The 26,242-nt window shown below is 51.0% G+C and overlaps 2 protein-coding genes across 3 annotated transcripts in view; one reads left to right on the forward strand and one right to left on the reverse strand.

The window, feature by feature from the left end:
• The first annotated feature begins 821 nt into the window (after positions 1-821).
• On the forward strand, positions 822-18,800 carry HHAT (hedgehog acyltransferase). The gene is given in 13 exon segments (XM_078606252.1): positions 822-927; positions 930-981; positions 3,286-3,590; positions 4,242-4,309; positions 4,494-4,607; positions 5,562-5,756; positions 7,545-7,838; positions 8,573-8,795; positions 9,406-9,556; positions 11,603-11,638; positions 13,503-13,707; positions 14,161-14,305; positions 14,853-18,800. Coding segments are annotated over 13 exon segments (1,983 nt in total). The 3' UTR covers positions 14,942-18,800.
• The window catches only part of PPP4R4 (protein phosphatase 4 regulatory subunit 4), a 61,992-nt gene continuing 52,681 nt past the window's right edge, over positions 16,932-26,242 (reverse strand). For both annotated transcript variants that reach the window (XM_078606251.1, XM_078606250.1), the window contains 7 exons: positions 25,837-25,878; positions 25,304-25,375; positions 24,364-24,439; positions 23,708-23,822; positions 22,753-22,841; positions 21,571-21,721; positions 16,932-20,676 (listed from right to left, as the gene is read on the reverse strand). In XM_078606251.1, coding sequence (XP_078462377.1) covers positions 20,652-20,676; positions 21,571-21,721; positions 22,753-22,841; positions 23,708-23,822; positions 24,364-24,439; positions 25,304-25,375; positions 25,837-25,878 — 570 coding nt within the window. In that variant the 3' untranslated portion in view covers positions 16,932-20,651. The remainder of the gene's footprint in view (positions 20,677-21,570; positions 21,722-22,752; positions 22,842-23,707; positions 23,823-24,363; positions 24,440-25,303; positions 25,376-25,836; positions 25,879-26,242) is intronic.

The raw sequence follows: 26,242 nt of genomic DNA on the forward strand, positions 1-26,242 counted from the left end.
ATGGTAACGTCGTCATCACCATGGGATTTTCATCACCACCGACCATCCCATTCCCTCCCTATCTCACTAAACTATCCTATCCCAACAAACGATCTCAAAGTTTGTTGTCCTTCCCCCGCACATCCTGCGTACGGTGCAAAAGAAGTTCAACATACAGTACATGTCCTCCCTACATATCATCCTCCTTGCCTCCTTCTCATCCCCCCCTCCCCCCCTACATCTTATCCCCTCCATCCCTCCCTCAATCACATCCCCTAGCCTCCTTCTCATCCCCCCCTCTCCATCTTACCCCCCCCTACTCCTATCATCCATTTCATTCCCTGCCACCATCCCCCAGCCCTCTCCCCTCTCTCTCTCCCGTCACGTCCCCGTGTCCCCCCTCCAATCCCTCAACCTCCCCATCCTCTTCCCCGTCTCGTGTCCGCGTCCTCCCCCTCCCGCGTGCGCTCCACGCGATGATCCGATCCGCGCGATGATTTGATCCGAGGCGCGCGCATCGCACCATGACGCCACTGCGCGTCCTGCGGTTTGCCGGACATCGCGACCACCACCAGCAGCAGCAGCATCGTCTCCAGCTGCCACCACAGATGGGAGGATATCTCGAGCGGTGAAGACAACAGGCTCGACGAGTGCGCTGGCCACGATGTTAATGACAAAGGGGCCGTGGCGTGGACACGAAGGCGAGTTTCATGCAATGTCAACGAACGCCCCCGTGTGTGTGTGTCTGTCTCGTGGCGGTGTTGTTGCGGGGTTAATTTAGTTTAGCGCGATTGTAGAGAACAAAACAGCGCGATTCGCATGGGAGGGGGGGGGAGGGAGTGATGAGTGGATCGGTGGTGGTGGTGGTGGGGGGAGCGGTGGCGCTGTGGTTAGCGCAACGGGCGGTCACGGACCCAGCCAGCAGAGGCCCCCTCGAGATCTCCGTCCGTGAAAGCGGCGATCCCTTCCGAGGGACAACTGGCAGCGGACCAGCGTGGTGAAGTATGGTCAAACGACCCCTTGCGTGACGGACGCGGCGTGGGGAACAGTTTGATTGACAACACAAAACGGGTGGGTGGGTGGGGGTGTTTAAAAGTGTGCGCTACTGACAATGAAACAGTTGCACGGCTGAATACCAAAGTAAATCAATCTCCGTGTGTAACAACTAAGAGGAGTTTGTGGTTTGTAAAGCCGCCTCGAGGTGCACCAGGCACAGGAAGAGGTACAGTACACGCGGCGCTACTACTTGTTGAGGTCCGTGTTCGTTTGACGTAGCGGCAACGTTGCAGCAACGTTCGCCCGTGGAGTAGTGGCGACACCCTGTGGCTGCAACTCGTAATAGCGACACAATTACATTTCGATTTAAAGCTTTCGTGACTGCAGGGATTGATCTTCTAGGTTGTTTCGGTAAAGTCACGTAGAAGGGAAGTAATACAATAATAAAAATAAAAATAATGAAATAAAATTATATATATAAATAAAATTATTTTATTATGTTTTATGTTTATTATTTTATTACTTCCCTTCTACGTGACTTTACCGAAAGAACCTAGAAGAGCGACACAATTCTTAGGTTTTTTCGGTAAAGTCACGTAGGTAAAAAAATTATAATTAATAAAGTAAAATAAAAATATGTAACATTTTTATTTTATTTTAATTTAACTTTTATTTATTTTAATTTTTTACCTACGTGACTTTACCGAAAAAACCTAAGAATATGAATCCTTGCAGTCACGAAAGCTTCAAATCTAGAATTAGCGACACAATGGTGGGACCTCTGTTGTTGTTGTTTGCCGATATCAAATGTTTGGAGCTGAGCTATGGAATGAATTCTCAGGATACGCGTGGCATTGCCCCTGTACTGTTCGCCTTTCGGAGTTGTTCTCTGGCCTGACGCTGCTAGTGAGACTCGGCCATGAAGAGCGAGGCTGTGTCCGGTGTGTAGGACAGTCTCAAAGACAATGCCAAATATTCCAGTGTTCCTGGGTACTAAGTGTTATTTTCTAAATGCTTATGCCTCAAAAGTACAGAAACTGGCTATTGTTCCCCACGAACTTTGCTTTTGATTTAGAAATTTACCAATTTTCAATGAGAAAACGTGGTGTGCTTTTGTGTCATTCCTTCACATAAAGTCCTGGTCACAAAAGCAACGTTTGTGGGGAATAATAGCCATTTTTGTACTTTTGAGGCATAAGCATTTAGAAAATAACACTTACTACCCAGGGACAAAAATCGTGTTGCATCGTGTTAACAGAGCATGTTATTTGCCTCTATGTTCACCACCAAGTACTGGTGTGGTTAATGCAGACTTGATTACTTTAAAGTGGTTTCTATTTGGTGTTTGAACATCTTGACACCTCCTGTTTTATTATTTCCAGAAAGGGTAAAACCTGTTCTTGTTTTTTTCATAGGTCGAGTGGGGAGAGGCGTCTTATCAACCAGTGTGTGTGTGTGCGTGCTCAGGTCTAGGTCGACTCAGCCTCAAACGAGTTACCTGGGGTGCGTGTTACTTTCCGCAGCGTCTTATAATCTGGAAAATTCGCTGTTTTTTTTTGTTCGCCAGCGTCACAAGGTCGTACGTGTCGTGGATTCTCTCTTTCTCTCGTTATCACACTCTTGTTTGTATTTCTCGTTTCGTATTATTTTTTTTTCAAGCATGTCACGTTAGCGTAACATCTTTGCAGAGTTGGACTTGAGATAAGTACGCGGAAAGTAAAAAAATATACGTGCCACAAGTTTGGCAAAATAAATAATAACAGCAACGACCATTGAAGGGGCCACAATTTGAATGCCGCTATGGAAATCAAGTTCATGTTGTTATTTCTCAGAGCTGGAATATTTGCCAATTAAGTGCAGAACCAACTTGCCAGCTCAGCACTGTGACCTCTTGAGCCACCGGGCCCTCCTTCCCTCTGCTCATTTTTTCCCTCCAACTTACATTTTCGCAGGGAAGCTTCCACTCGGGGAATGTCCGTCGCACATTTTTGTCAAATATTCTTGGCCGAGCAAACACCGCCACGGATATTGAGCCTGTACCGGTGAAGGACACAGATTCAGACGCCCTCACATTCCGTTCCCGACACCCAGGGCTGATTTTCTCACTGGAACACGCTGGTCGACTAGAGAAAGCGGCACGTATGTTGTATGTTTGTATGTAAGTTGAACTTCTTTCGCACCATATGTAGCCAACCGTGCTAATCGGAGGCACGTGAGTAGACATACTGGACGTGTTGCGCTTGGCATGGAAATATCCCAGTCACCGACCGTGCAAATATTAAATCACCCACTGTGCGGTGTGGTGAGCAGCGTGAGCAGCGAGATGCCAAGCACGGGGTCACAAGGTCACGGCGGCTGCGGTGGTCTCGGGGGCAGCACTGGGGGCAGCACCGGGGGCAGCAGTGGGAGTGAGCGGGCCCCCCGGAGCCGTCGCAGGACGCCCCGCCGGGGATCGGATCCCTTCGCCCGGGGACCCTCGGCGTCCCCTGTCGTGGTGCAGGGGTCCCTGCGCCACTCGGTGACCCCGCTGCCGGCCCCGGAGCGCGCCCTGTGCCTGCTGATCGCCATCGCTGGGCACGCGTACGCCTTCTACATCGTCCACCTGGTGTCTCGTGGTGATTGACGTCGGTGGCGTCGGCGTCTTCGTCGTTGATCATCTTCACGATCCGTCGTTGTGATTGTCGTCATTACAGCAGTCATTATACATCCACCGGCATAATTTTCAGCAGCTTTGGCATCGTCGTTAACAGTATTCAAGTCCCAATGGTTGAGTGGTGATGCAGTGACTGCAGGGATTCATCTTCTTGGTTATTTCGGTAAAGTCGCGTAGAAGGGAAATAATAAAATAATAAAAATAAAACATAATTAAATAATTCTCACGACGGTTCGGCCACAACGCTGTCTTCCCGACAGACCTGTTCTTCACCTGAGGACGGCTGCTTGCGTTTTGGCCGAAACGTCGTGAGAATTAATTTATAATGTTGTATTTTTATTATTTTATTATTTCCCTTCTACGTGACTTTACCGAAAGAACCAAGAAGATGATGATGCAGTGGTTCGCGGACTGTCCTATGAGCTCGGCGACCTGAGTTTGATTCCCAGCCACGGCTGACATCAGTGACGTGTGTTACCTGCCATAACCGACACGGGCTGGGGGTGGCCTTCGGTCGACAGTGTTTTGACACAGGGATGTCAATTATTTGCGCGTCATTTTTAAACAACGAATACAACCAAAATTCTCAACGAGACTTGTCATTCCGTTTCAGAGCACGAGGAGGAATTGCACGCCGAGTTTGAGCTGGAGAAGGGATTTTTCGTGTGGGGATTCAAGAAGGCAAGTGCGTGCGTGCGTGCGTGTGCGAGTGCAACCCATGGCTATGTACTTGCATGCACGTACGTCCTGCCTTTTAGGCCCGGGGTGAACTACAACAACAATAATACCATTCATCTCGAAAAAACCTCACTGTACTATGCTAACCCTGCTGACCACCCTTGCCATGTCGCCGTTGTTGGCCCAGGACCCCACGGACTTTGAGTGGACCTTCTGGTCTCACTGGGCCTCGTCGAGGCTGCTCTGGATGCTGCTGGGCCACGTGCTGCTCTCTCAGCTCTTCTCACACTCAGCCCCGCAGGTTCCCTCAACAGCTCTGCCTCGTTGTGCTGCTGCTGCTGCTGCAGTTGCTGCTGCTGCAGCTGCTGCTGCTGCTGTAGCTGCTGCAGCTGCTGCTGTAGTTGCTGCTTCTGCAGTTGCTGCTTCTGTAGTTGCTGCTGCTGCAGTTGCTGCTGCTGCTGAGGTTGCTGTACGTACGTGTACTTTTACACCCCCCCCCCCACCTGCGTACATACGCCTGACGCAACCCCCCCCCCCCCCCGAATCCTATAGAACGGCCGATATTAAGCAAACAGTCCACCGCCGGCTGCATTAATGAATTAAGTTGCGTACCTTGGCCACTTGTTTTTGCCGAGCTGCGTGATAGCTGCAGTCAGGGGCACGGTGACACACGAGTGACACCTCTCCCACAGTCCTACCTCTCCCGGCAGTACTTGTTGTCTGACAGCTGAAGACACTGAACTGTGGTTCATTTGAAGGCCAATGTAGACAAATTATTATCGAGGCTTCACCCCCCCCCACTCCCGTTTCCTATGCATACATCAGAGGTCGCAAACGGGTTTTGATTCCTTACCTGTACCCGTACCCGGCCGGGTACGGGTAGGGTACGGGTATCGGGTACCTGATTGCGACTTCTGGGATGAAGCCATGTTGCAGGCGCGGGTGGGTTGATTCTAGGAACTTGAATTGTGAGAAGAGACAAGACGTTGGGAAATGAGTGACAAACAGTTACTCACCAGTGACTCACGGCCTACCCGTACCCGTACCCGGCCGGGTACGGGTAGCCGGGTATCGGGTAGGGTACGGGTATCGGGTACCCGGTTGCGACCTCTGACATACGTACATTGTCAGTAGACCCCCCATACGCAAGCGTACGCATTTGTGTTAACCTCCCCCTCCTCCCCCCTCCACGCGCACGCACTGAATGGATGGCCCCTAAAGCTGCTCATGTCTCTGCCATGCGCCTGCCGCACAGCTGCGCCCGTGGGGCTGGCTGGCGTACGGGCTGGCGTGCTGCGCCGCGCTGCTGGGCACTGGGGGAGCGGCCGTGGTGCTGGCGCACGTGCTCGCCTCGTACGCGGCGGCACAACTTCGCCGGCCGGCGCTCTGCTGGCTCACGAGCCTGGGCCTCCTCGCCGGCCTGCAGGCCGCTCACTGGAGCCACACGCAGGTGGGGCGGAGGAGGAGGAGGTGGAGGTGGAGGAGTAGGGGGGGAGGTGGGACGAGTCGTCGATGAGGTTGATTGATTGGCTACAAGTTCTGATCGCTCACTGGAGCCACACGCAGGTGAGACGGAGGAGGTGGAGGAGTAGGGGGGGAGGTATTGTCTTAGAATGATCGCCAGAGCTGGGACGAGTCGTCGATGAGGTTGATTGATTGGCTGCAAGTTGTGATCGACCCCTCTCTTTTTTTGTGGTCGATCACTCAGGGCTTTCTGAAAATGGCGGCCGCCATGTCACATTCCTGTCAACCCCTGATCAGTGCTCTACCTTATTACAGACCAATTCAGACCTTATTGGTCACCACGTGCCCTTATAAATCTCAACGTTCATTCTACAAACAAATAGACAAAATTATTTTGCCTTCAGAGGCTGACTCCTTTGCCTCCTGATGACGACCGCTTGTGTTGCGATCGAAGCGTCGTGAATTATTTTATTTTATTTCTACTTACGTGACTTTACCGAAAGAACCAAAGAGTATAAAAATTATGTTGCTAAAATCATGTTTTTTTTTGCCCGTGTTGAAATGGCTGTACGACGTACGAACCCTGAAAACTCACTTTCCCTGTACAAGAATACGGGTGAATTGTATGGGTTGACAGCTATGGGTTGACAAGTATGCCATGACATCCTTCCTCCTGAAGGAAAGAACCCCCTTGGCGAGCCATGCCCTCGGCTGCAGACGCTCCACTGAGCAAAGCTGTTTTTAATGTAAGTAATCCATTTATCTATCACGTATGGCGTGGTTAATGGTGGAAATGGTGATGATATAGTTTCTGATGCAAACATTGAAAGATGACGATGTGGTACTTGTTATTGGAGACTAGAATAACGATGTGCTTGCTGGTGCCCCGATGGGAACAGCTAGGACAATTGGAGCTTAATTTCATCTGGGTTCTGTCTGAGTCCGTGACCCGGAAATTATTTCTGTGTCGAGCACAGCACATCATTGACATGCTAATTTCTCTGCTCCAGCAGACCCACCTCTCTCTCTCTCTGCCCCACACCCCCTCTCTCTCTATTTAAAGCCACGACAAAGAGGCATTGGGTCTCTGTGTGTTTATGTTGTGTGTCTCTCTCTGTGTGTCTCTGTGTTGTCTCTCTCTGATTGTGTGTCTGTCTGTGTGTCTATGTTGTGTCTCTTTCTGTGTGTCTCTGTGTTGTTTCTCTCTGCTTGTGTGTCTGTCTGTGTGTCTATGTTGTGTTGTCTCTCTCTGTGTGTCTCTGTGTTGTCTCTCTCTGCTTGTTTGTCTGTCTGTGTGTCTATGTTGTGTTGTCTCTCTCTGCTTGTGTGTCTGTCTGTGTGTCTCCGTGTCTGTGTTTTGTCTCTCTTTAGTTCTACCTGATGACTGCTTGTGTTGCAATCGAAACGTCGTACTCTATTTAATTTATTTTCTTTCTACGTGACTTTACCGAAAGAACCAAAGAGCACAGCACATCCATTGTGGTTCCAGCATGCCACGTCCCCATTTGTGATGTTGCACACCACATCCAGTATTCTTCCATGTCTGCTTTTGGAAATGTGGCACACCATATGAGATTCAGAATCTTTCTTCGGAATCTGTATTTATCCTGGAGAAATCCGATGATCTGTGAAGCTCTATTTCACAGATGCCCAGTGGGTTTTCACACATGTCGAGTAGATGCGTCCATCACAAACGGAGACACGCTTAAAATACGACCGACGATGGAGCCTGCACCAACGTCTCCCTCCCGCCCCCCCCCCGCACCCCAATCAGGGCTGGTACGAGTCCGAGAACGAGTACTTCCTCCTGCTCTTCACGCTCGCCATGACCAACCTGCGCTGCACCAGCTTCAGCCTTGAGCTGTGCCGCCAGGCGGATCCCCCGTGCCCGTCCGTGCCGCACCAGCCCCGTCCACCAGCGCCTGCGGAGCAGACGGACCCCTCGCCCTTTACGCAGACCGCTCACCCAGCCACTGGCTCCTCGCTCTTTTGGCCACTGGTCTACACTTTCTACTATCCACCGCTCCACAACGGCCCGATCATGAGCTACTGCGACTTTGTAGCTCGGGTGAGCTGTGTGTGTGTGTGCGTGCGCGCACGCGTCTCTTTGTCATTCATCTCACTTCACGTGGCCAGCGGCGAGACGTTGACACTCCACGTGGCCGCAACGTGCACCTAGCCTGGCACAAGTGCTGTGGGGATGTCATCGTCACTGAGTGGCGAATGGTGGATGTTGTTGTTGTGTCTCTTTGAGTGTGCCAAGCACACACACACATATACGGCTGGTGAGTTGCCTGGGTCATATAGCCGGCATGCCCAGCATGCCTTAGTAAATTTAGTTTAGCAATAGAGAGGCATGCTTTGGGCTTAAAAAGGCATGGCTTGGGCTTATATGGTACAGAAGGATGTGGAGCTGAGTGGACTTGCCGAAGACTGGTACCAGTGGTATCAATATTGGCCACTGTGGAGGAGGCTCGTGAAGGTTTCGGCGGGGCTGCAGTCGAGTGATTCAAGCACTGTGCTAAGCACCTGGCCACCTGAGTTTGATTCCCTGCCATGGATAACATCAGCAGCCAGTGATTTCCGAATCTATCCTGGCCCTCCACAGGGTCCGCTCAGCTTTAAATGAGCACCTGTTGCAATGTTCCAACATCAGTACTCGGAAGACAAGGTTGACCTGGTAACGTCCCGGTCACACCAGCTCCCATCATGCTCCACGCTGGCCTCAATAGCTGCTCTCGAACAGCATTTGTCCCAACATGCTGCATTGCTATCGCTGCATCTCTGTCATTCTTGTCTCAGTGTGAGCGGCCAGTGTCTCAGCCGGGCGACGTACGAAGCGGAGGCCCTCAGATGCCCCGACTGCCACTGCTGCCCCTGCTGCCCTGGCTGCCCCGGCTGCCGTGGCTGGCCGTGCGCGTGGCAGCCTGGTGGGCGCTGGCGGAGCTCATGCTGCACCTCGGCTACTTCTCGGTGCTGCACCAGCACGAGGAGCTGCTCGAGTCCCTGCCCAGCGCCACGCTCGGTACGGACGGCGCCGCGCGGCGGGAGGTGGGAGGCTGTTGGTCAATTTCATTACGACGGCCTACCCTCACGGGATCTCTCATGTCCACTGCGAAGCAGACCGCGCGGTTGTGTTTTTGGACGGTCAACGGACACGCGGTATTAACCAGGGCGGCCGCTGGATTTGAACCGTGATCCACCGCGACAAATGGCGAAGGCGCTACCGCCGGGCCTCGTCGCCGTGGGGGTGGAGGCTCGTGCCCCAGGGCGCACGGTAATCGCCGCGCCCACTCGGCGCGAGCGAACGGCGGCCGATAAGATCGTCGCGTGAGGCTCGTTCAAAAGAGTCGATTCAATTATCGCCAGTGTACGACGCCTCGGTTGTATTTTGAGGCAAGGATGAGCTTCGCGTGAGGTGGCCAGGAGATGGCAGCACCAGCGGTGGTTCACGGCTTGCACTGTTACCGCTTCATGCATGGTGGGTCTTCTTCCCCGTTCTCCGTTGTCCTCCGACATGAAAGCCGAATGCCCGCAAGTTAGGGTTGACCCAACGTCCCACTGGAGCGAGACCCTCCTGTAGACGTGCGCGTCGCTCAGCCCGGCAGCCCGTGTGGTTTGTTGCGTGCGTGCAGCCTGCCTGGCCATCGCCCACGTCAGCTTCTTCTACGTGAAGTACCTGGTGCTGTTCGGGGTGCCCAGCCTCGCCATGCACCTGGACGGCGTCCAGCCTCCTCCCCTACCGCGCTGCGTGAGCATCACACACGGCTTCTCCGACATGTGGAGGTGGGACCCGAGCCACCGTCATCAACACCAAGCCCTCAGCCCGAACCATAACCACACCACCATCAAGCCCCTTCCCCTAACCATGCCCACACCTGCACTGCAACTGCCACAACAGAAGCCTATTTGTTATTCCACTGCTGGGCGAGGGCCTCCCCCCACACCGTGAGGGTTATGTACTTTGACGCGGGTTTGGTCGAAGGCAGAGGGCACAGACGTGGAAGCATGAGCTGGTGGTTGCGGGGTTAGAGCGCTGAGTCGGCACTGCTGAGGTCCTGGATTCGAAACCGGGCTGCCACCCATGATGAATGAGGGTTCACAAGCATCGTGAGTTAATGGTCTCAGCCCGGTCACAAATGACCGCACAAAATAAACCACGATATTAAATTTAATTTTGAACTTTCGTTGGCTAAATGCCACCACTGCCTCTGATAATGTAAAATACCAGTTTGACTGTCGTGCAACAAACAATATTTCATAATAATATGATTATTGGCAACAAAACTGACACCTTTTTTACAAGGAGTCATGTTTGCATTGACCACAATACCTGCAGTCGGAATGCAAACAAAAAACACAACTCTGATAATGTATGCACTGTCCTTGAAGTTGATTGGTCCACACCCGAGACAGCTTTCCTTAGAGCCTAGTCTCACATGGTGTAAAAAAGGTGTCAGTTTTGTTTCCAGATAAAAGGGTAAAAAACCAATTATCATATTTTGCTTGTTTTGTTCAATAGAATTTAAAAAGGCCACGTGAAGACATTTTATGTAGACGTCCTGTGACAAATCTCTTCACCGAACTCACAGCCACAACTTGGTTTTAATATATTTTTGTTAAACCTTATAGAACAGTTCATTTTTACGTTTAATGTTGTGATGGTGCTTTGGATTGGCATATTTGTGCCAGAAATGTGCCACACGTTAACCAAAAATAAATTCACTTGACTCTTCTCCGACACGCACGGGGGATTTGGGACACGATGCGCTGCTCTGTGAGATTTCCAAATGGATTCCTCTTCTCGTCCCATGCCACCGATAGCGCAACGGGGATAAACCTGGGGTGGGAAGGCAATTTTTTTTAAACAATCGTCTATTCGGCGTTTCGTTTTCACTTGGCATGCACCGATATCAGCTTCGGAATAAATTGCGGGGGGGGGGGGGGGTGAGGAGAAAGACAAAATTATAATAGTAATTAAATAAAATGCGCACATTCATCAAAACACACCGCACTACACTCGCAGAAGTTTACACGCTCAATAAAGTTTACTCTTCGCTGCGTGGTGACGAGCAAGTTGCGAGCAAACGCGTGTGTGTGAGTGTGTGTGAGTGTGTGTGAGTGTCTGTGAGTGTGTGTGTGTGAGTGTGTGTGTGAGTGTGTGTGAGTGTGTGTGAGTGTGTCTGTGCGTCTGTGCGTGTGTGTGTGTGAATGTGTGTGAGTGTGTGTGAGTGTGTGTGAGTGTGTCTGTGCGTGTGTGTGAGTGTGTGTGAGTGTGTGTGAGTGTGTCTGTGCGTGTGTGTGTGTGAATGTGTGTGAGTGTGTATGTGTGTGTCTGTGCGTGTGTGTGTGTGAATGTGTGTGAGTGTGTATGTGTGTCTGTGAGTGTGTGTGAGTGTGTGTGAGTGTGTGTGAGTGTGTCTGTGCGTGTGTGTGTGTGAATGTGTGTGAGTGTGTATGTGTGTCTGTGAGTGTGTGTGAGTGTGTGTGTGGGGGGCGGTAGTGTAGCGGTTAGCGCACTGCGCTACTAACCCCGCGACCCGGGTTCGATTCCCGCTCACGGCCAACACCGGTGACGATTATTTGAACTGGTCCTGGGCCACCCCTGGGTCGACTCAGCCTCAAATGAGTACCTGGTGCTGTGTGTAAACATTGCCACTGGGGAGACAAAGGCGGTCGGGCGTGGTGCTGGCCACCCACTCCCTCGTGTGCCGTGCCGGCCTTCATAGGTGCTCGCTAACAGCACTTGCCCCTACAGTCTGTTAAGGCTACACGGGGGATCTTTGTTTGAACCTCGATGTCCTTTTCTTCCGTTGTTAAATCCCCCCCCAGGAACTTTGATGTCGGTCTTCACAGGTGGCTGCTCAGGTAAGGGGAGCAAGGACGTCGGGACCCTTCCCCTCGGAGCAATTTGAAGTTGTCACCCCAGACGGTCATCCACATTAATCCTCGCCCGCCCACGGACAGATGGATTAAAGCGTGACCATCGGTCTGACCATTAATCACAAACATTCTGTTTACGTTTCCGCTTATGTCTAATAAGACGTTGATTTATGCATCGCTTGCACCGATAGTATTGTCATCACCATCGTCACTTTTTTGTTTTCTTCATTGAATGCTTTGTTTGGTCATTTAAATCTGGCTTTGCTTTTCGTGGTAATTTGTTAACTTTCTATATGAATGGTTTTGTTTCCCTAATTCCTTTGTCTTTATTTGTCTTGAACTAAATGATTTCTCAATTGAAGTAATTAATTAGTAATGGAAACTTTTGTTCTTTGACTAATTGCTGTTCCCATGCTCTCGACTGATTCATTGTTTGCGTTTTAAATGTGCTCGTTTAAGGAATGCTGTTTGTTTAAAGCGTTGCTTTCACTCTTCGGGCTTCTGTAAGTGATCTAAAATCCACAGTTTGTGTTGATGTATGCGAAGTGATGATTCATGTTAGCCGTGGCTGTTTTTGTGTCTGTGTATGTCTTGTGCTAGTGTCTCTAGTGTATGTCTGCGTCTGACAATAGCGTCTCCTTATATTCGTGTGTGTGCAGAGAGAGAGAGAGGCGTGCCAATATTACTTGTGTCCGTATGTCTCACTCTTTGCCATGTTGGTGTCTTTTAAAAAAAATGTTGTGCAGCTTCGTCTGAATCGCTGTCTCTCTCTCTATCTCGTGTCTGAGTTTTTCTCTCTTCGTATCTTTGCAGCAATAGTGTCAACGACTACATTGCTTTGTTTGGTGTCTGTCTCTATGTTAACGTCCGTCTCTTTATATATATCTATGCATTTTTGGTGTTATTGTCAGCGCTTCTGCGTCTCTGCGTCTTTATCTCTATGTTGTCTGTTATTGTCTGTGCCTCTGGAGTTTATCTGCGTCCCATCTCCGTATCTTTCTCACATATGGGGCGGTGACATGGCCCAATGGGAGCGCTTTTGCTGATTGTTTCAGAGGTTCGCAGTTGCTGCCCTGACTATCACTGCCGGTGCAATATCCACACAACACCCGCCCATCTGCGTCAGGGTTTACATTAAAGATCCCCTGGCCTCATTTGAAACGAGGAGGCCGTCGCGTGCCGGCGTCATGGCCCAAATTTTCTCCACGTTCCAAAAATGACCCACGAATTGCTCAATTTGGATTTTCACAGAGCAATCATCGCCCCCCCCCCCCTTTCTGTGAAGCCACTGCAGACCCGTGCGCAACACAGCAGCACCTTCCCTCCGCGATAGCCTTGAGCCGTAAGATTTGCACGAACACCGAACGCGTTCAATTATGAATGATCGCGTTCCCCCCCCACCGCTCTTCCCCACCTCGCGTCCACCGTACCTCTCCACCAGTATTCCACAAGCCTCTCGCATCTCGCGCCCGTAGCCCAGATGTCGCAAACGGGTTTTGATTCCTTACCCGTACCCGGCCGCACCAGGGTCGCAAACGGGTACCCCTACCCGGTCGGGTATGGGTACCCGTACGCTACCCGTACCCTACCCGAAATGAGTGACAAACGGTTACTCACCGGTGACTCACGGCCTACCCGTACCCATACCCGGCCGCACCAGGGTCGCAAACGGGTACCCGTACCCAGCCGGGTATGGGTAGCCGTACGCTACCCGTACCCGTACCTGGCCGGGTACGGGTAGCCGGGTATCGGGTAGGGTACGGGTATCGGGCACCCGGTTGCGACCTCTGCCATAGCCCACGTTTCTGTCCATCAACCGCTTTTCGCTCACAAAGTTGCGTGCGCCCAGGTACGTGTACGTGCCGCTGGGAGGCTCGCAGGGTGGTGCGCTCCGACAGGCTATCTCGTGCGGCGCCGTCTTCCTCTACGTCTTCTTCTGGCACGGCGCCCAGGCCTACCTGCTGTTCTGGGCCACGCTCAACTGGCTCGGTGTCACCGTGGAGACGGGCCTGGGTCGTGCCCTTTCCTCCACTCCCGCAGAGCGACTCTCCCTGGTAGGCTCGCTCTCTCGGCGGCTTGCGGTTGTGTAGGTTGGCAGTGACATTTCACATTTAGCCCGATAAATACGCCATCCCCCCCCCACCATCCTGGCAAAAATACCACCCGTGGTTCCAGTAAACACGCAACGGCCCAACGCTTCACGTTTACTGGGCTCCCAGCTTCCACTTATAAATCCCAGTTTTTGAGCTAAGGGAATGGCAGTTTTTTTTTTAAATCTTTTTCTATCCCCATCTTTAGGGACCTCCGCCAAAAAAGACCCGGTTATTCCTGGGACACGGTAAATCGGCTCGCGCGAGAGATGGCGATGGCTTTATGGGGGGGAAAGAGGCCTTCATTCGAACATGGATAGAACGTGGCTGATGGTGACGATGGGCCATAGCTTGCGCGTGTTTGCGTCCGCGTGCGTGCGTGTGTGCGTGTGCGTGTGTGCGTGCGTGCGTCACAAGGGTGGCCGCCTCTCCCCGCTGGGCCAGCGTCGGCTCCTCGGCGTCATTGCCGGCGCCTCCACGGCGATGGTCATCCTGTCGAACCTCGTGTTCCTCGGCGGCACGGCCGTCGGAGCCGTTTACTGGGACAGGGTTTTCCTCCAAGGTACTGAAATGGGCTGCGATGTCTCCCTCCCCCACTCCTTACCCCACCTACCGCCCCCCCAGCCCCCCCCCCCACAATATTGCAGATGTGTCAAAAGTCAACCGCTGTGACTGGGGTTGTGGAAAGATTTACACGTCTCGTTTTGACCCACTCCATGTCCGTGTGCCTCTCTCCATGCCTCTGTGTTTGTCTCTTCATCAGTATTCATATTTCCATGTCTGTTTCTCTGTATTCATCTCTCTTTCTCTCTGCGTTTCTCGATCTGTCCGTGTGTTTTTTGTTTATCTCTATCCATGTATCTGGCCTCTCTCCCTGTCTGTGTCTGTTGCTCGATTTCAATTTTCCTGTGTTTCTTTGTCTCTCTCTGTGTTTGTGTCTGTTCCTGGGTTCGCTTTTGTCCATATCTCTTTGTCTTTGTGTTTCTCTCCGTTGGTCTCTGTCGCTGAATTTGTTTGTCTAGGTTACGTGATTCTGACATGCTTTAATGACTATGCCTTTTGTGTACTTGCACGGCACGTGCATTTGATATAGATTTTTGTTTTCGCAGGCTGGCCATGGACAACCCTTGGGGTGCTCTCGTTCCTGTATTGCTGCGCCCAGTTTGGGATGGACTGGGACCAAGCGAAGGTCCCTTAGGGTGGCTCAACTCTTCGCCCCATAAATGTGCACGACTTTACGCACGTAGTGAGTCTTCGATTCGCATCGATTCTTACGCTCGCGGTACGTGCATCGATTCGTGCAAGTAGCAATTGGTCATTTTCGATTTTAAGTTCGTTTTATGTCACCAGTTAACGCGCACCCTGCAGCCACGAAAGATAACCGATTGTTAAAATCGAATCACAATCCATGACTTAGGTCAATTAATCTGATCACGAGGCAGGGGAATATTTATATGCCTGACCAACACCCAGAAAACCTCTGCTCAGTTAGACTAAACTATTTAACACTTCTATTTTTTTATTTTACCAGATAAGGGCCCACTGAGCTATCTTTTTCAGAAGCGACCTGGCCACAAATGGCAGCTCAACAAAGTGACTTATCGTGTGGACATTTATAGCAGTCAAATTCTCCGAACGCACGATTCTAAATGTGGAGGGAAAAAACAGAGGACCTGGAGAGAAATCCACACGACCAAGGGAAGAACGTGCATACTCCAAATATACAGCAGGCGTCAGGGTCGGGATAGAATCCACGACCTCCTGTATACCAGGCGAGGTAGTTAACATCTCCTAGCCACCGTGATGATGATGAGAGAGAGAGACACCGCAAACTCCAAATATACAGCAGGTGTCAGGGTCGGGATAGAATCCACGACCTCCTGTATACCAGGCGAGGTAGTTAACATCTCGCCACCGTGGCACCCACCAAGAGATCAAGACGGAGCCGCTCCGGTTAGCCGCCTCTCTCAACGGCTTTCCTCACGTCACCAGCGTGCGGGCCTGGTCTCCCCTTTGGCGGTCACCGATTCCTGTGGCTTGGCTTCCGCCACTGTGGTCCTCTTGGGCTCCGTCATCTGCGCTGGCCATCTCCAAGCCTCCGCCGTCAGCCTCGCGGTTCTATACCAACGGCGTGGGCCCCACCTGGGCCTCCACAGCCAGGGGTCGCCTCGTGCACTTTGGGGCTGCGGACGCTGCACCTGGGCTCCCGTGGCGAGCCTGGGGCTACCCCTGCCTGCTCCCGGTGGCGCTCCGTGGCCTCCGGTTGCCGGCGCCGCCTCTGCCTGGCCTGCGGTCGCGGCAACTCGCACCTGTGCCCAGTGTGCACGACCCCGGCTGGGCCCCCGTGGCCTCTGCTGTTTGTGTCCGCCCCAGGATGGAGCTGCCCCTGCTCTGGAAGCCTCCTTAGCCTGGTGCCTGCCATCGCCCTTCGCTGGCCTGCTGAGGCCTGCCTTCCAGCATGCGCCCAGTTTCTTCGGCTCCGTTCCATTTTGGAGCCCCCCTGCATTGAACATCGGGCAGCTGAACTCGCGCTCTATCACCAAGAAAGCTGCCCTCCTTCGCAACCCCATCATTGACTTCTCGCTTTTGAGCTGCTGATCCTGCGAGTATTGAACCAGGCCCGACTACCGTGATGCCGTGTCGTCCATTGTCGCCCCAAATGTGGCTTAAATTTCATACGTGTACGGCGATCATCAGAGCCTCATAGAGGAGGCCTCGTCGGAGTCCATAGCGCTGGCATTGCAATTAAGCCTTGCTCTCTTCCGTCCCGGCCAACATCCTTCGACCTTCAGTGCGACTGTCCAAATGCGGGCAAACCCTTTTCTCCGTTCTCGTCTGGTACTGTCCACCCGAGGGCAACATGGACCGCTCTCTCAACCTCTTGCTGAAGTTAACCATCTATTGAAGTCGACCATCTATTGAAGTAGACCCATTGCCGAGACTCGATCCTATCCTGCTACAAGCTGGACGTTAATGGCGGCCTAACCTCGACGTCTGGTGCAGACTTCGTAAATCGTAAAAATATCATTCAAATCGTCAATCTGCGGCTCGAGGAAAAGTGTAACTGCTCTAATCAGTTCCCGAAGAAGCTGCCGGCATGTGGGGTGAAACGTCGGACATCGTTCGCGAACACAACACGCGGCGCAACCCTCAAGCGCATCGGAGAGAAACATGCCAAGATGCAAAAATGGGCGAAAAGAGGGAAAATATACACTTTTATTGAAAATGGATGAACCCGAAAACACAGTTCACATTAAAATTCTGACGCCGGTTAGGTAGCGGCCGATTTCAGATGCCGTACCATACCGTGTCCGGCTTTCATGATAAAACGCCTGGGTTTGATTCACGATTTTGAAGTGTTTTTACAGCCGCAAGTGCTGGCCGTACCACTGGGCTGTTCAGAGGTTGTAAAACATTCTGGGAAAATGCTACGATCTGTTTGACAGCAGACGCATAGCAACCAAGCTCATAAACCTCAAGACTTGAGAGTAACTCATGCCGCGTACGCTTTGTTAAAGCACCGTTCGTATTTGAGCATTTCAAAACTTCGGTTCGTTTGTTTATTTTGTATAATTTTTTAGAAGTGTTTTCGTTTTATGTTTTCGTTCTGCACGAAACACGATTGTGGTGGTGAGGACATTTGTCGCTTACAAAAAAAACTTGTAAATTTCTAACAATGTTTTTAAAATCTCTACAATGTACAAGATTGTTTTAGAAATGGAAGGCATGGCGCAGAACACCAACACACTTTGCGGCAGTCGCAAATTTCTTAGAATTGTTTCACAAGACACATTTCTGTGTGATAGTACGGTATGTGTGTGCGCGTGTGTTCAAGCTGTGGGGAGCGGTAGTGTAGTGGTTAGCGCCACGCTGCACTACGAACAAGGCAACCCAGGTTTCATTCCCACTCACAACCAACACCAGTGACGATTATCTGAAATGGTCCTGGGTCTCCCCTAGCTCGACTCAGCCTCAAATTAGTACCTGCTGCGGTGTGTAAACATCGCCACTGGGGAGACAAAGGCGGTCGGGCGTGGTGTTGGCCACACCACCCCCTTGTGTGCCGTGCCGGCCTTCATAGGTGCTCGCTCATAGCACTTGCCCCAATTGTCTCGTAAGGCTATACGGGGGGTCTTTGTATTTGTGTTCAAGCTGGAGGGTGGAGTGGTCGCGCTGTGGTTAGCGCAATGCGCTACGAACACGGCGGCCCGAGTCTCGATTCCTGGCCACAGCTAACATCAGTAGCAGGCTATCCCTGGATCTCCCTTCGGTTGACTCGCCCTCATATTCGTATCTGATACGATGCGTAAACTATCAGTGCTCAAAGGCAGAGTGTTGCCAGCCACATCACCCGTCCGCCCACCCACAGCACCGTGACAGCCTTAATAGGTGCTCGCTAACATCACTTGTGCCAATAGTCTGTACGACTATATTTTGACAAGCTGCTGGTGGGGAGCGGTGGAGTAGTGGTTAATGCACTGCGCGACAAACCGGGCGGACCTGAGTTTTGCTTCCCAGCCACGATTGACATTGGCAGCAAGTGGTGTCTGAACTGGTCCTGGTCATCCCCTTTACTGGACCCAGCCTTAAATGAGTACCTGGTGCGATGTGTAAACATCACCACTGGGAAGACAGAGGCAGCCGGGCGTGGTGTCCTGTCCACACCAACCATCTCTTGCGCCGTGCCGGCTTTAACAGGTGCTCGCTAACAGCATTTGCCCCAAGAGACGATGCAGGCAACCTTTGTCTTTCTTGGATATGCCGGTATATACAAGGTGCTTGTGGCCAGGCCCACTGGGTTTATGCTGTTGAAGCTGCTCACAAAGGTGAATTTGGACGTCTGTGTAAAAGATGCCCATCAGATTCCTCCAGTATCAATAAATATTCCGATTATGGATGAAATTTAGAAACCCAGAGCACGTTTCAATTGCGTGCACAAGTTTTGTACAACGTTGCATTTTTTTTATATCATATTCAGAAAAAAAGTGAATGATCTATTTTTTTATTAAGAGCTCATTGAAAAAAAAAAGTGAAAATAAACTTTAAGATAAAATCAAGTAATCTCGTGAATGCTTACTAACGCGCGGGTTTTTCCCCACTCCAAGACGCTCACTTTGATTTCCTGATGCACGGTAACAACAGCAACAAGAATATACACACATTTGTTATTTACACAGGTTTATGAAAAGCTTATAAATACTGCAGGTTTTTTTTGGTAATTTACACTTTGCACAGGCCTCGCCGCTTTATGAGTCACATTTGTAACATTTCCACGGTGCATTGACTTGTCATTCGATGTTGAGAGTCAATCCCCTCATTTGCCGACCCGAAGCATTTCGTCAATGTTGCCAGGTTTGAAATTCCTGGGAATTTTTAGAAGAAACATTTTTTTTTCACAACATTCCCTCAAGAGGATGGCGGTAACAAATCCCTTTTTAGTGGAGGCTCAGGCTCACATGAAGTGGGTGAAGCAATGTCCACACGTGGATCGGGGCGGCAGAGAGGACGAGAGGGGGGACACGAGAGAGAGAGAGAGAATGCTCCGCGCGACACAGGAAGACCAGCCAGACACTAAGGAGACACGGATAGCGCCGGACATGGAGACATGGGGACACGGTACACGGACAGGGATATGGAGAGACATTTTTCTGCTCCACCAATGACAGTGCGGCTGCTCACTTATTATTTCATCGATGTCAGTCCAAGGGGTAGCGCCCCAACTTAAAACAATTGCATCTGAACACTTGCCCAGGATTAAGTATGTATAGAACTTTCACCCTCGCTGTTAAAGCCACTACTCGCTTTTTAAATAAGTTATCGTTTAAACCAGATGAATGATATAGTATATAAAATAAAGTTGGAGGTGGCGTATCGACGCAGTGATTACCGCACCGAGCCATGAACCCACCGTCGTGAGTTCGATTCCCAGTCACGGCTAACATCAGGGGCGAGTGACGTCCGAACCGGGCCAGTGGCCAGAGCAGAGTACGGGCCAGAGAACTTCCATGACCGACGCGGCACGGTAAGGTTTCCATCCAGCAGTGGAGTTGAAAAAAGGGGTGGTAAATGATGACATGAAAAATGTGGATGGTGTGTTAAAGTACTATGCCATTTCTTGATTGCTGCACGTGAATATGTGTATGTGTGTGATGTCCCCAGTTGCTGTATTTGTAATGTAGTAATCAGGCACTGCATTTAGTAGTGAAGAGCACTGCTATTGGAGAACTGCGAGGCGGCAGGCAATCGGTGAGCACTGCCCAGAGTTGGTCAAAACTCCCGGGCAACTTTTTTAAATATTAAAAACGGCGCCGCTGTCACAGCCGTTTGTGAAATGTCCGGGGGGATATTTTAAAACGTCCTAAACATTCCAATAAATTAAATTACATAGGCAAGAAACTGTACACAACAACACCTTTTATTAAACGAGCGCTCGATGTGGGTGCTATTCTTTATCTTTTTAGTAACTAAATTCTCTGAGGTTGTTTACAAACGTCCGGGGTCGTTAACCGCAGAGTTCACGGTGGGGCGTGGGGGGCGGTGGGTGTAATGTTGAAGGCAGGCAGGTGGAAGGACGCCCTTGCGAGGATCCCGTCGATGACCCCTGTGACCCCCACACGGTGGCGGATGGAGACGCCGCCGTTGGAAAACTCCGGAATGTTTAAGGCAGCAACGTGGAAAGACGCCCTTGCGATGACCCCCCCCCCACCCTACCGTGACCCCCACACGGTGGCGGATGGAGATGCCGCCGTCGGAAAACTCCGGAATGTTTAAGGCAGCAACCTGGAAGGACGGCCTTGCGATGACCCCCCACCCTACCGTGACCCCCACACGGTGGCGGATGGAGTCGCCGCCGTCGGAAAATTCCGGGAATACAAAGTGGAGGTACCGGCGGTGGAATCCTTCGAGTGTCATGGCTTCACCTTTTTGGTGGCTCTTAAAACGGGAAGACAAGAGACGGACCGTTAAGAAATGTATTTTTTTGCGAGTGTGGCAAGCTGGACAGAAACTATTTTTTTTTACCAGGTAAGGCCCACTGAGCTAAATAGCTCTTTTTCAAAAGCGACCTGGCTATCACGTGATAGCTCAACGAAGTCGCTTATCACGTGGAACAGATGCCAAATACTCTAAACGCGAGATGCTGATTCTAAATGTGGAGGGAAAAACCGGAGGTCCGGCAGAAAAATCCACACGGAACATGCAAACGTAAAGTACAAATATACTTGCAGCAGGCGTCAGGGTCGGGATCAAACCCACGACCTCCTGTATACCAGGTGAGGTTGGTAACATCTCGCCTCCGTGGTACCCGACCGTCTAGGCCGCTGAACTAGCACGCACCTTTACATTTATACATCACGTGGTATATTCATTTGCAGATCAGCACGTACATGGTAAGCAAGTTGTTTGATGGTGCCATGTTGTCAGTGGTGCACAAGCAGAACAACAAAACTCTACATATCCATCATTCAGCACATTTGGCTACGTACGGTGCAAAAGAATTTCAACATTTTTCTATAACGCTGCGTGGCCCTTCCTAACAGCACGCAAAATGTGTTGAGTTTTTTTTATTTTTACATTGATGTTAGATCACCCCATATATTGTCGATCGTCAATGACCAGTAGTTGTTTTAGAAGTGGAAACGATTTAAGCACAAATGTGATTTGAAAATCGCCGCGACGCAGTGAACGTTTCACGCCATTCTCCGCTTTCATAGTCAACGTATTATTGACGATTGTTACTTACAGTAACTCTCTGAATAGTGACAGAGGCAATTTGAAACAACTTAAAGAAGTCTGGCTCCACTGCGTTGCACGTGTTTTGAAACTCACGTGCTGCTCTTCTCCGTCACTTTCCTCTGATTGGCGTCCCTGACGACTGCCCTCTTCTCCGATTGGCTCGGCGTTGTTCCCACGGTAACCGGCTTGGCCTGGCTGCGATTGGCCGCCGGGTTGCTATTGGATCGCGGCCGCCCGGGGTTCTCTGTCGGGGGTAGATAAAGGGGATAGAGGGGATTAGAGGGGCGATTCAGTCGACACATTATTTTGCAACGACACGCTGTCCGAGCGATGAGCGACAAATCCGGCGGCTTTCTATAGACGAGGACGTGATGCAGATTTCGGGGGATACCAGGCGTGTACTCGGGTTCCTCTATATCCCTCGCCTGGTGCGCAGGAGGTCGGGTGCTCGATCCCGACCCTGACGCCTGCTGCTGGATATTTGGAGTTTGCGGTGTCTCTCTCTCCCCGTGGTAGTGTGGATTTTTTTCTCCGGGTCCTCCGGTTTTTCGCTCCACATTTTGAAGCATGCGTTTAGGCTATTTAGATTATTTTGCTGCTATAAATATCCAAATGATCGGCCACTTTGTTGAGCCTTCATTTGTGGCCAAGTCGCTTCTGAAAAATAAGTTGATACCTCAGTGGCTTTTGCCTAAGTAGGATGGTTTAGTTGTATTTGTACAGTAAAACCGTGGATTGTGAGTAACTTGGTCTGCGAGTGTTTTGCAAGACGAGCACATTTTTTAAATAAATTTGAATTTGATAAACGAGCGAGGTCTTGCAATACGAGTAGTACGTGTATACGCTTTGTCTGCCGAGCGTCACGTGATCACAACTGATGTACGAGTGCTTTGATATACGAGTGCTTTGGATTACAAATACGTTTCCGGAACGAATTATGCTCGCAATCCAAGGTTTTACTGTATGTGTTTCGGTGATTGTTTTACCTTGTACTTTGCACGACTTATATTTTTGCAATGTTTGTTGTAACGTTCTCACCCGCCCCCTACTGGACATCTGTGAAAAAGAGCTTTACAGCTCATCGGATTCTTCCAGCATAAATCAAATATTCTGATTCTGTAACAGTCGACTTGCGTTCAACAGCGAACCGTCTCGTGACATTTATGATGACTTTAGAAGGTTCATTGAGGAGCAATGTGCAGCGACTACTTCACATTCTTTGACCGAGTTTAGGGAGTTTGCAGCACGGCACCGTCGTGTCTGTGAACGTTGCACCTGTTAACGGAGGGAAGAGGCTGGGCACCTGACTCCGCCCGCCGATCACCGGCGAATGGGCACTCCCGATGGAGCCAATGGAGCTCTTCCTACAGACCAATCGGGAGGGAGGTGACAAGGTCGGGCATCGTCACAGTTTTATATCGGTCAAAAAACGGCTCGCGCTCGCTCCATGATCCACGTGCTTCTCACCCTGCGAAAGCCTCATGTCTTGCGATGCAATGACCCATCTAGCTCCTGCACACGAGCCGATTTCATTGCTCCATCTCCGCGCTCTTGAGCGTGTTTCCCTCCTTTGGCTTGCACTGGCATTAGTCTCAACCAGCCGCCATCATCCCTGATAGTCGTGATGCGTCGTGCCCAAGCTTGTTATCTCAACGGTCAATATAATTATTCGCCTGACCTGTTGTTATTGCCATTAGAAATCCATAAAAAAATATCTGCGACGCACATCTGATTATCTGCTAATCGTTCCCAAATCTTCCAGCTTGAATGGAATGAATACATCTCGCTAACGAGTTGTATTATGTTGGCCCATTACCAGGGGTCGGCAAACCAAAGTAACAAGAAGAGCCATTTGCTTCGAATTTTGGAAGAAAAAACCCCTAAATATTGTACTGCGCGGTGAATACGAGACGGCGCTGGTCCTTCATAAATAAAAAACGTCATGAAGCAGTCCCTGAAGAGCCACCGCACGCGGCTCCGAAGCTGCAGGTTGCCCGACACGATCAATCTTGGTGGAGCCTTTCCCTCCATGGGCCCATCGCCCCGTGTGGAACGCCACGATGCCTCGTGCAATTGAGACAAAACGACTGCCGATTCGTGAATCAGATTTTTCCCCCTTAATAATTGTGACACACGTGGTTGGTTGGGTAGTCGGGTCGGGCGGGGTTCAGGAGGTCGACCCGTAACCGCTCCCCAGCGCCACACCCTCTCGGCGCCCCCCCCACCCCACCTGCTGCCCTTGACCGGTGGGGCCGGCGTTGGTGCCACCGGTTGCGCCGGGGCCTGCATGCTGAGCGAGTTGCTGCGGGACAGCTTGCCGATCTTCCTCGCCTCCTGCGCCGCTCCTGGAGGAGGGGATTGAAAATAAGACGACGAGTAATCGTGGCGTTGAGCTGCCACCGCTGAGATTCACCCGCCCCCTGTCCCCGGCTGGAATCCCGGGTTTCGACCGCCAAGTGACTTACACCGGGTTCTCAAGCGTAGCGGAGTTTATAGATCTCGGCCCGATCACCAATGATTGGGCTAAAAACACCATAGTTCGGAACGTGGGGTGAGGAACTCTGTTGCTCACCGAGGGCCAAAGATAACTTTTATAAAAACCTGCGGCAGGGGCGGCACTCATGAACCCAGGCCCCAGTCACCTCTCGTCACTTTCAACAACACGCCCACGTGGGCTTCTCAGATCGAGACACTCGCAGCGATGGATACATTCCGAGTGCGGGCCGGTAGGCCTCGTGTGGTCCGTCCGCAATGCTGTAGGCGTCTCACCACTCGTTTAGATGCCCTCTGAATGAATCCACGCCCGTGTTGGGATTGTGATGCTAAAGGTCACGAAGCCTCGGCGAGGCCGTGGACGGCCGTGACCTCGCGCTGCTGACATCTCACCTTTCTTCTTGTCTCCCTTGGGCTTCTGTTGGCTGCACTTGCTATCCGCGTGCTGCTTCTCCCTCTCACGCTGCTCCTGCAGCAAACAACAACAAGGGAGACGTCGACAGTAAATGCACATTTATTAATTTAGTTAAAAGTGCGTTGTCTTCTTCCCCCCCGCCCGCCACCCCGATTCTGTTCTTGAATGTGCTCTCGGCATTATATCACGTGATGAAGAATCCGTTAGGAACTCCCAAAGAGCAGCGTAACACCCCGTGTTAGAGAACAGTCCGCGGAAGTGTTTATAATCGAACTACTTCTGAGCGCCCGTCAAGAGACCTTTATCCACTCTATAGGACAGCACCTTCTCTTCCGCCTTGCTACACAGTAATGTTCATCGCATGCCAGTCAAGCCGATATTTTTTTTTTAATGAAAGTTGGACTATCGGCACATTAAGTGCACTAAATGACATTAGGTTTGATTTCCACTTAAGTTTTTGCCAAAGTTTCATTTTTTTGGGGGATTTTTAAACATTTCTTTGACTTTCACAAACATTGCTCTCGTTGGCAGAGCGGGTGGGGAAGTGCTGCCCCCTACAGCAGGGAACACAAGGCACTGAGAAGGGACCTCAGAGGTAGCTCTATGATATCCGCTTTCGTGGGCCGTTCACTAACACGAAGGGTTGCGCAATCGTGTTAACACCGGGGGAATATTTCAGGGATTCATCTTCTTGGTTCTTCTCGACAGACCTGCTCTTCACCTGAGGACGGCTGCTTGCGTTGTGGCCTGAAACGTCGTGAGAATTATTTTATTATGTTTTATTTTTATTATTTTATTATTTCCATTCTACGTGACTTTACCGAAAGAACCAAGAAGAACTGGGGGGGATAGAAACAGTTGAAAAAGGATCACAATTGTGAGACAGACAACTTCTTACAGCGTGACAGAACCCCTTACCTCCATCAACAGGTTCTCATCCTGCTCCCTCTGCTCATCGATGAGGTCATCCTCGCACGGCTTCCGGTGCAACTTGCAACGGTAAACGCAAGAAAGCAGAAGCACAAAAAACATTCCTCGCACAGGGACACAAGACAACCGAACCGGCACGCAGCTCTCCGCCAGTAGCCACACCCCGGGGCTGTGCATCCCGGGCTGCCCTGCGCCGGTTTGAATCTTCGTGAGCGAGAAAATAACGTTGATGATAATGTGAAGTCGCGATGAGCATGGTGCGCGACAGGGTGTTGAGGAGGTGCACCACCTCGGCTGCCCTGTCGTGTTGCTCTCTTCCCTCTCCCAATTCATCCTCGTTGCTATTAACTCTTTACAGCGAGAGATGCTTTCATTTTGCATGTGTGTAAATTGTCAAATGAAAACTGTGGCCTTCGCTAGAGGCCCGACAGCAATTTAGCTGCCTCACTTTTCCCATCTTGTTCACAAGAGATTCTGACCGCACTCTGCATGATACGTAACGGTGTCCGTCCGTGTCTCACCGAGTCGACTGCCACTTCTATGCGGTCGAGGGCCAACACCGCCTGGTGACACGGAACCAAAGACAAACACATCGATACCGTTTCAAATACAGGTCCATCACGTGTCATCCGTCTCAACGAAACGCTCTCACCACGTCTCTCTCAGTGCCTCCGTCACATCATGCCTTGTCCACCAAGTCTCCTACGACTCCTACTTTGTTTTTACAGGTAAGGCCCACTGAGCTACATAGCTCTTTTTCAGAAGCTGCATGGCTATCACAAATGATAGCTCAACGAAGTGGCTTATCATCGCGTGGAAATTGATATCGGCCAAATACTCGGATTGCATGTTGATTCTAAATGTGGAGGGAAAAACCGGAGGACCCGGAGAAAAATCGACGCGACCACGGGGAGAACATGCAAACTC

This window comes from Lampetra planeri, chromosome 25 (assembly GCF_965212315.1).
Source record: "Lampetra planeri chromosome 25, kcLamPlan1.2.h2, whole genome shotgun sequence".
NCBI lineage: Eukaryota > Metazoa > Chordata > Hyperoartia > Petromyzontiformes > Petromyzontidae > Lampetra > Lampetra planeri.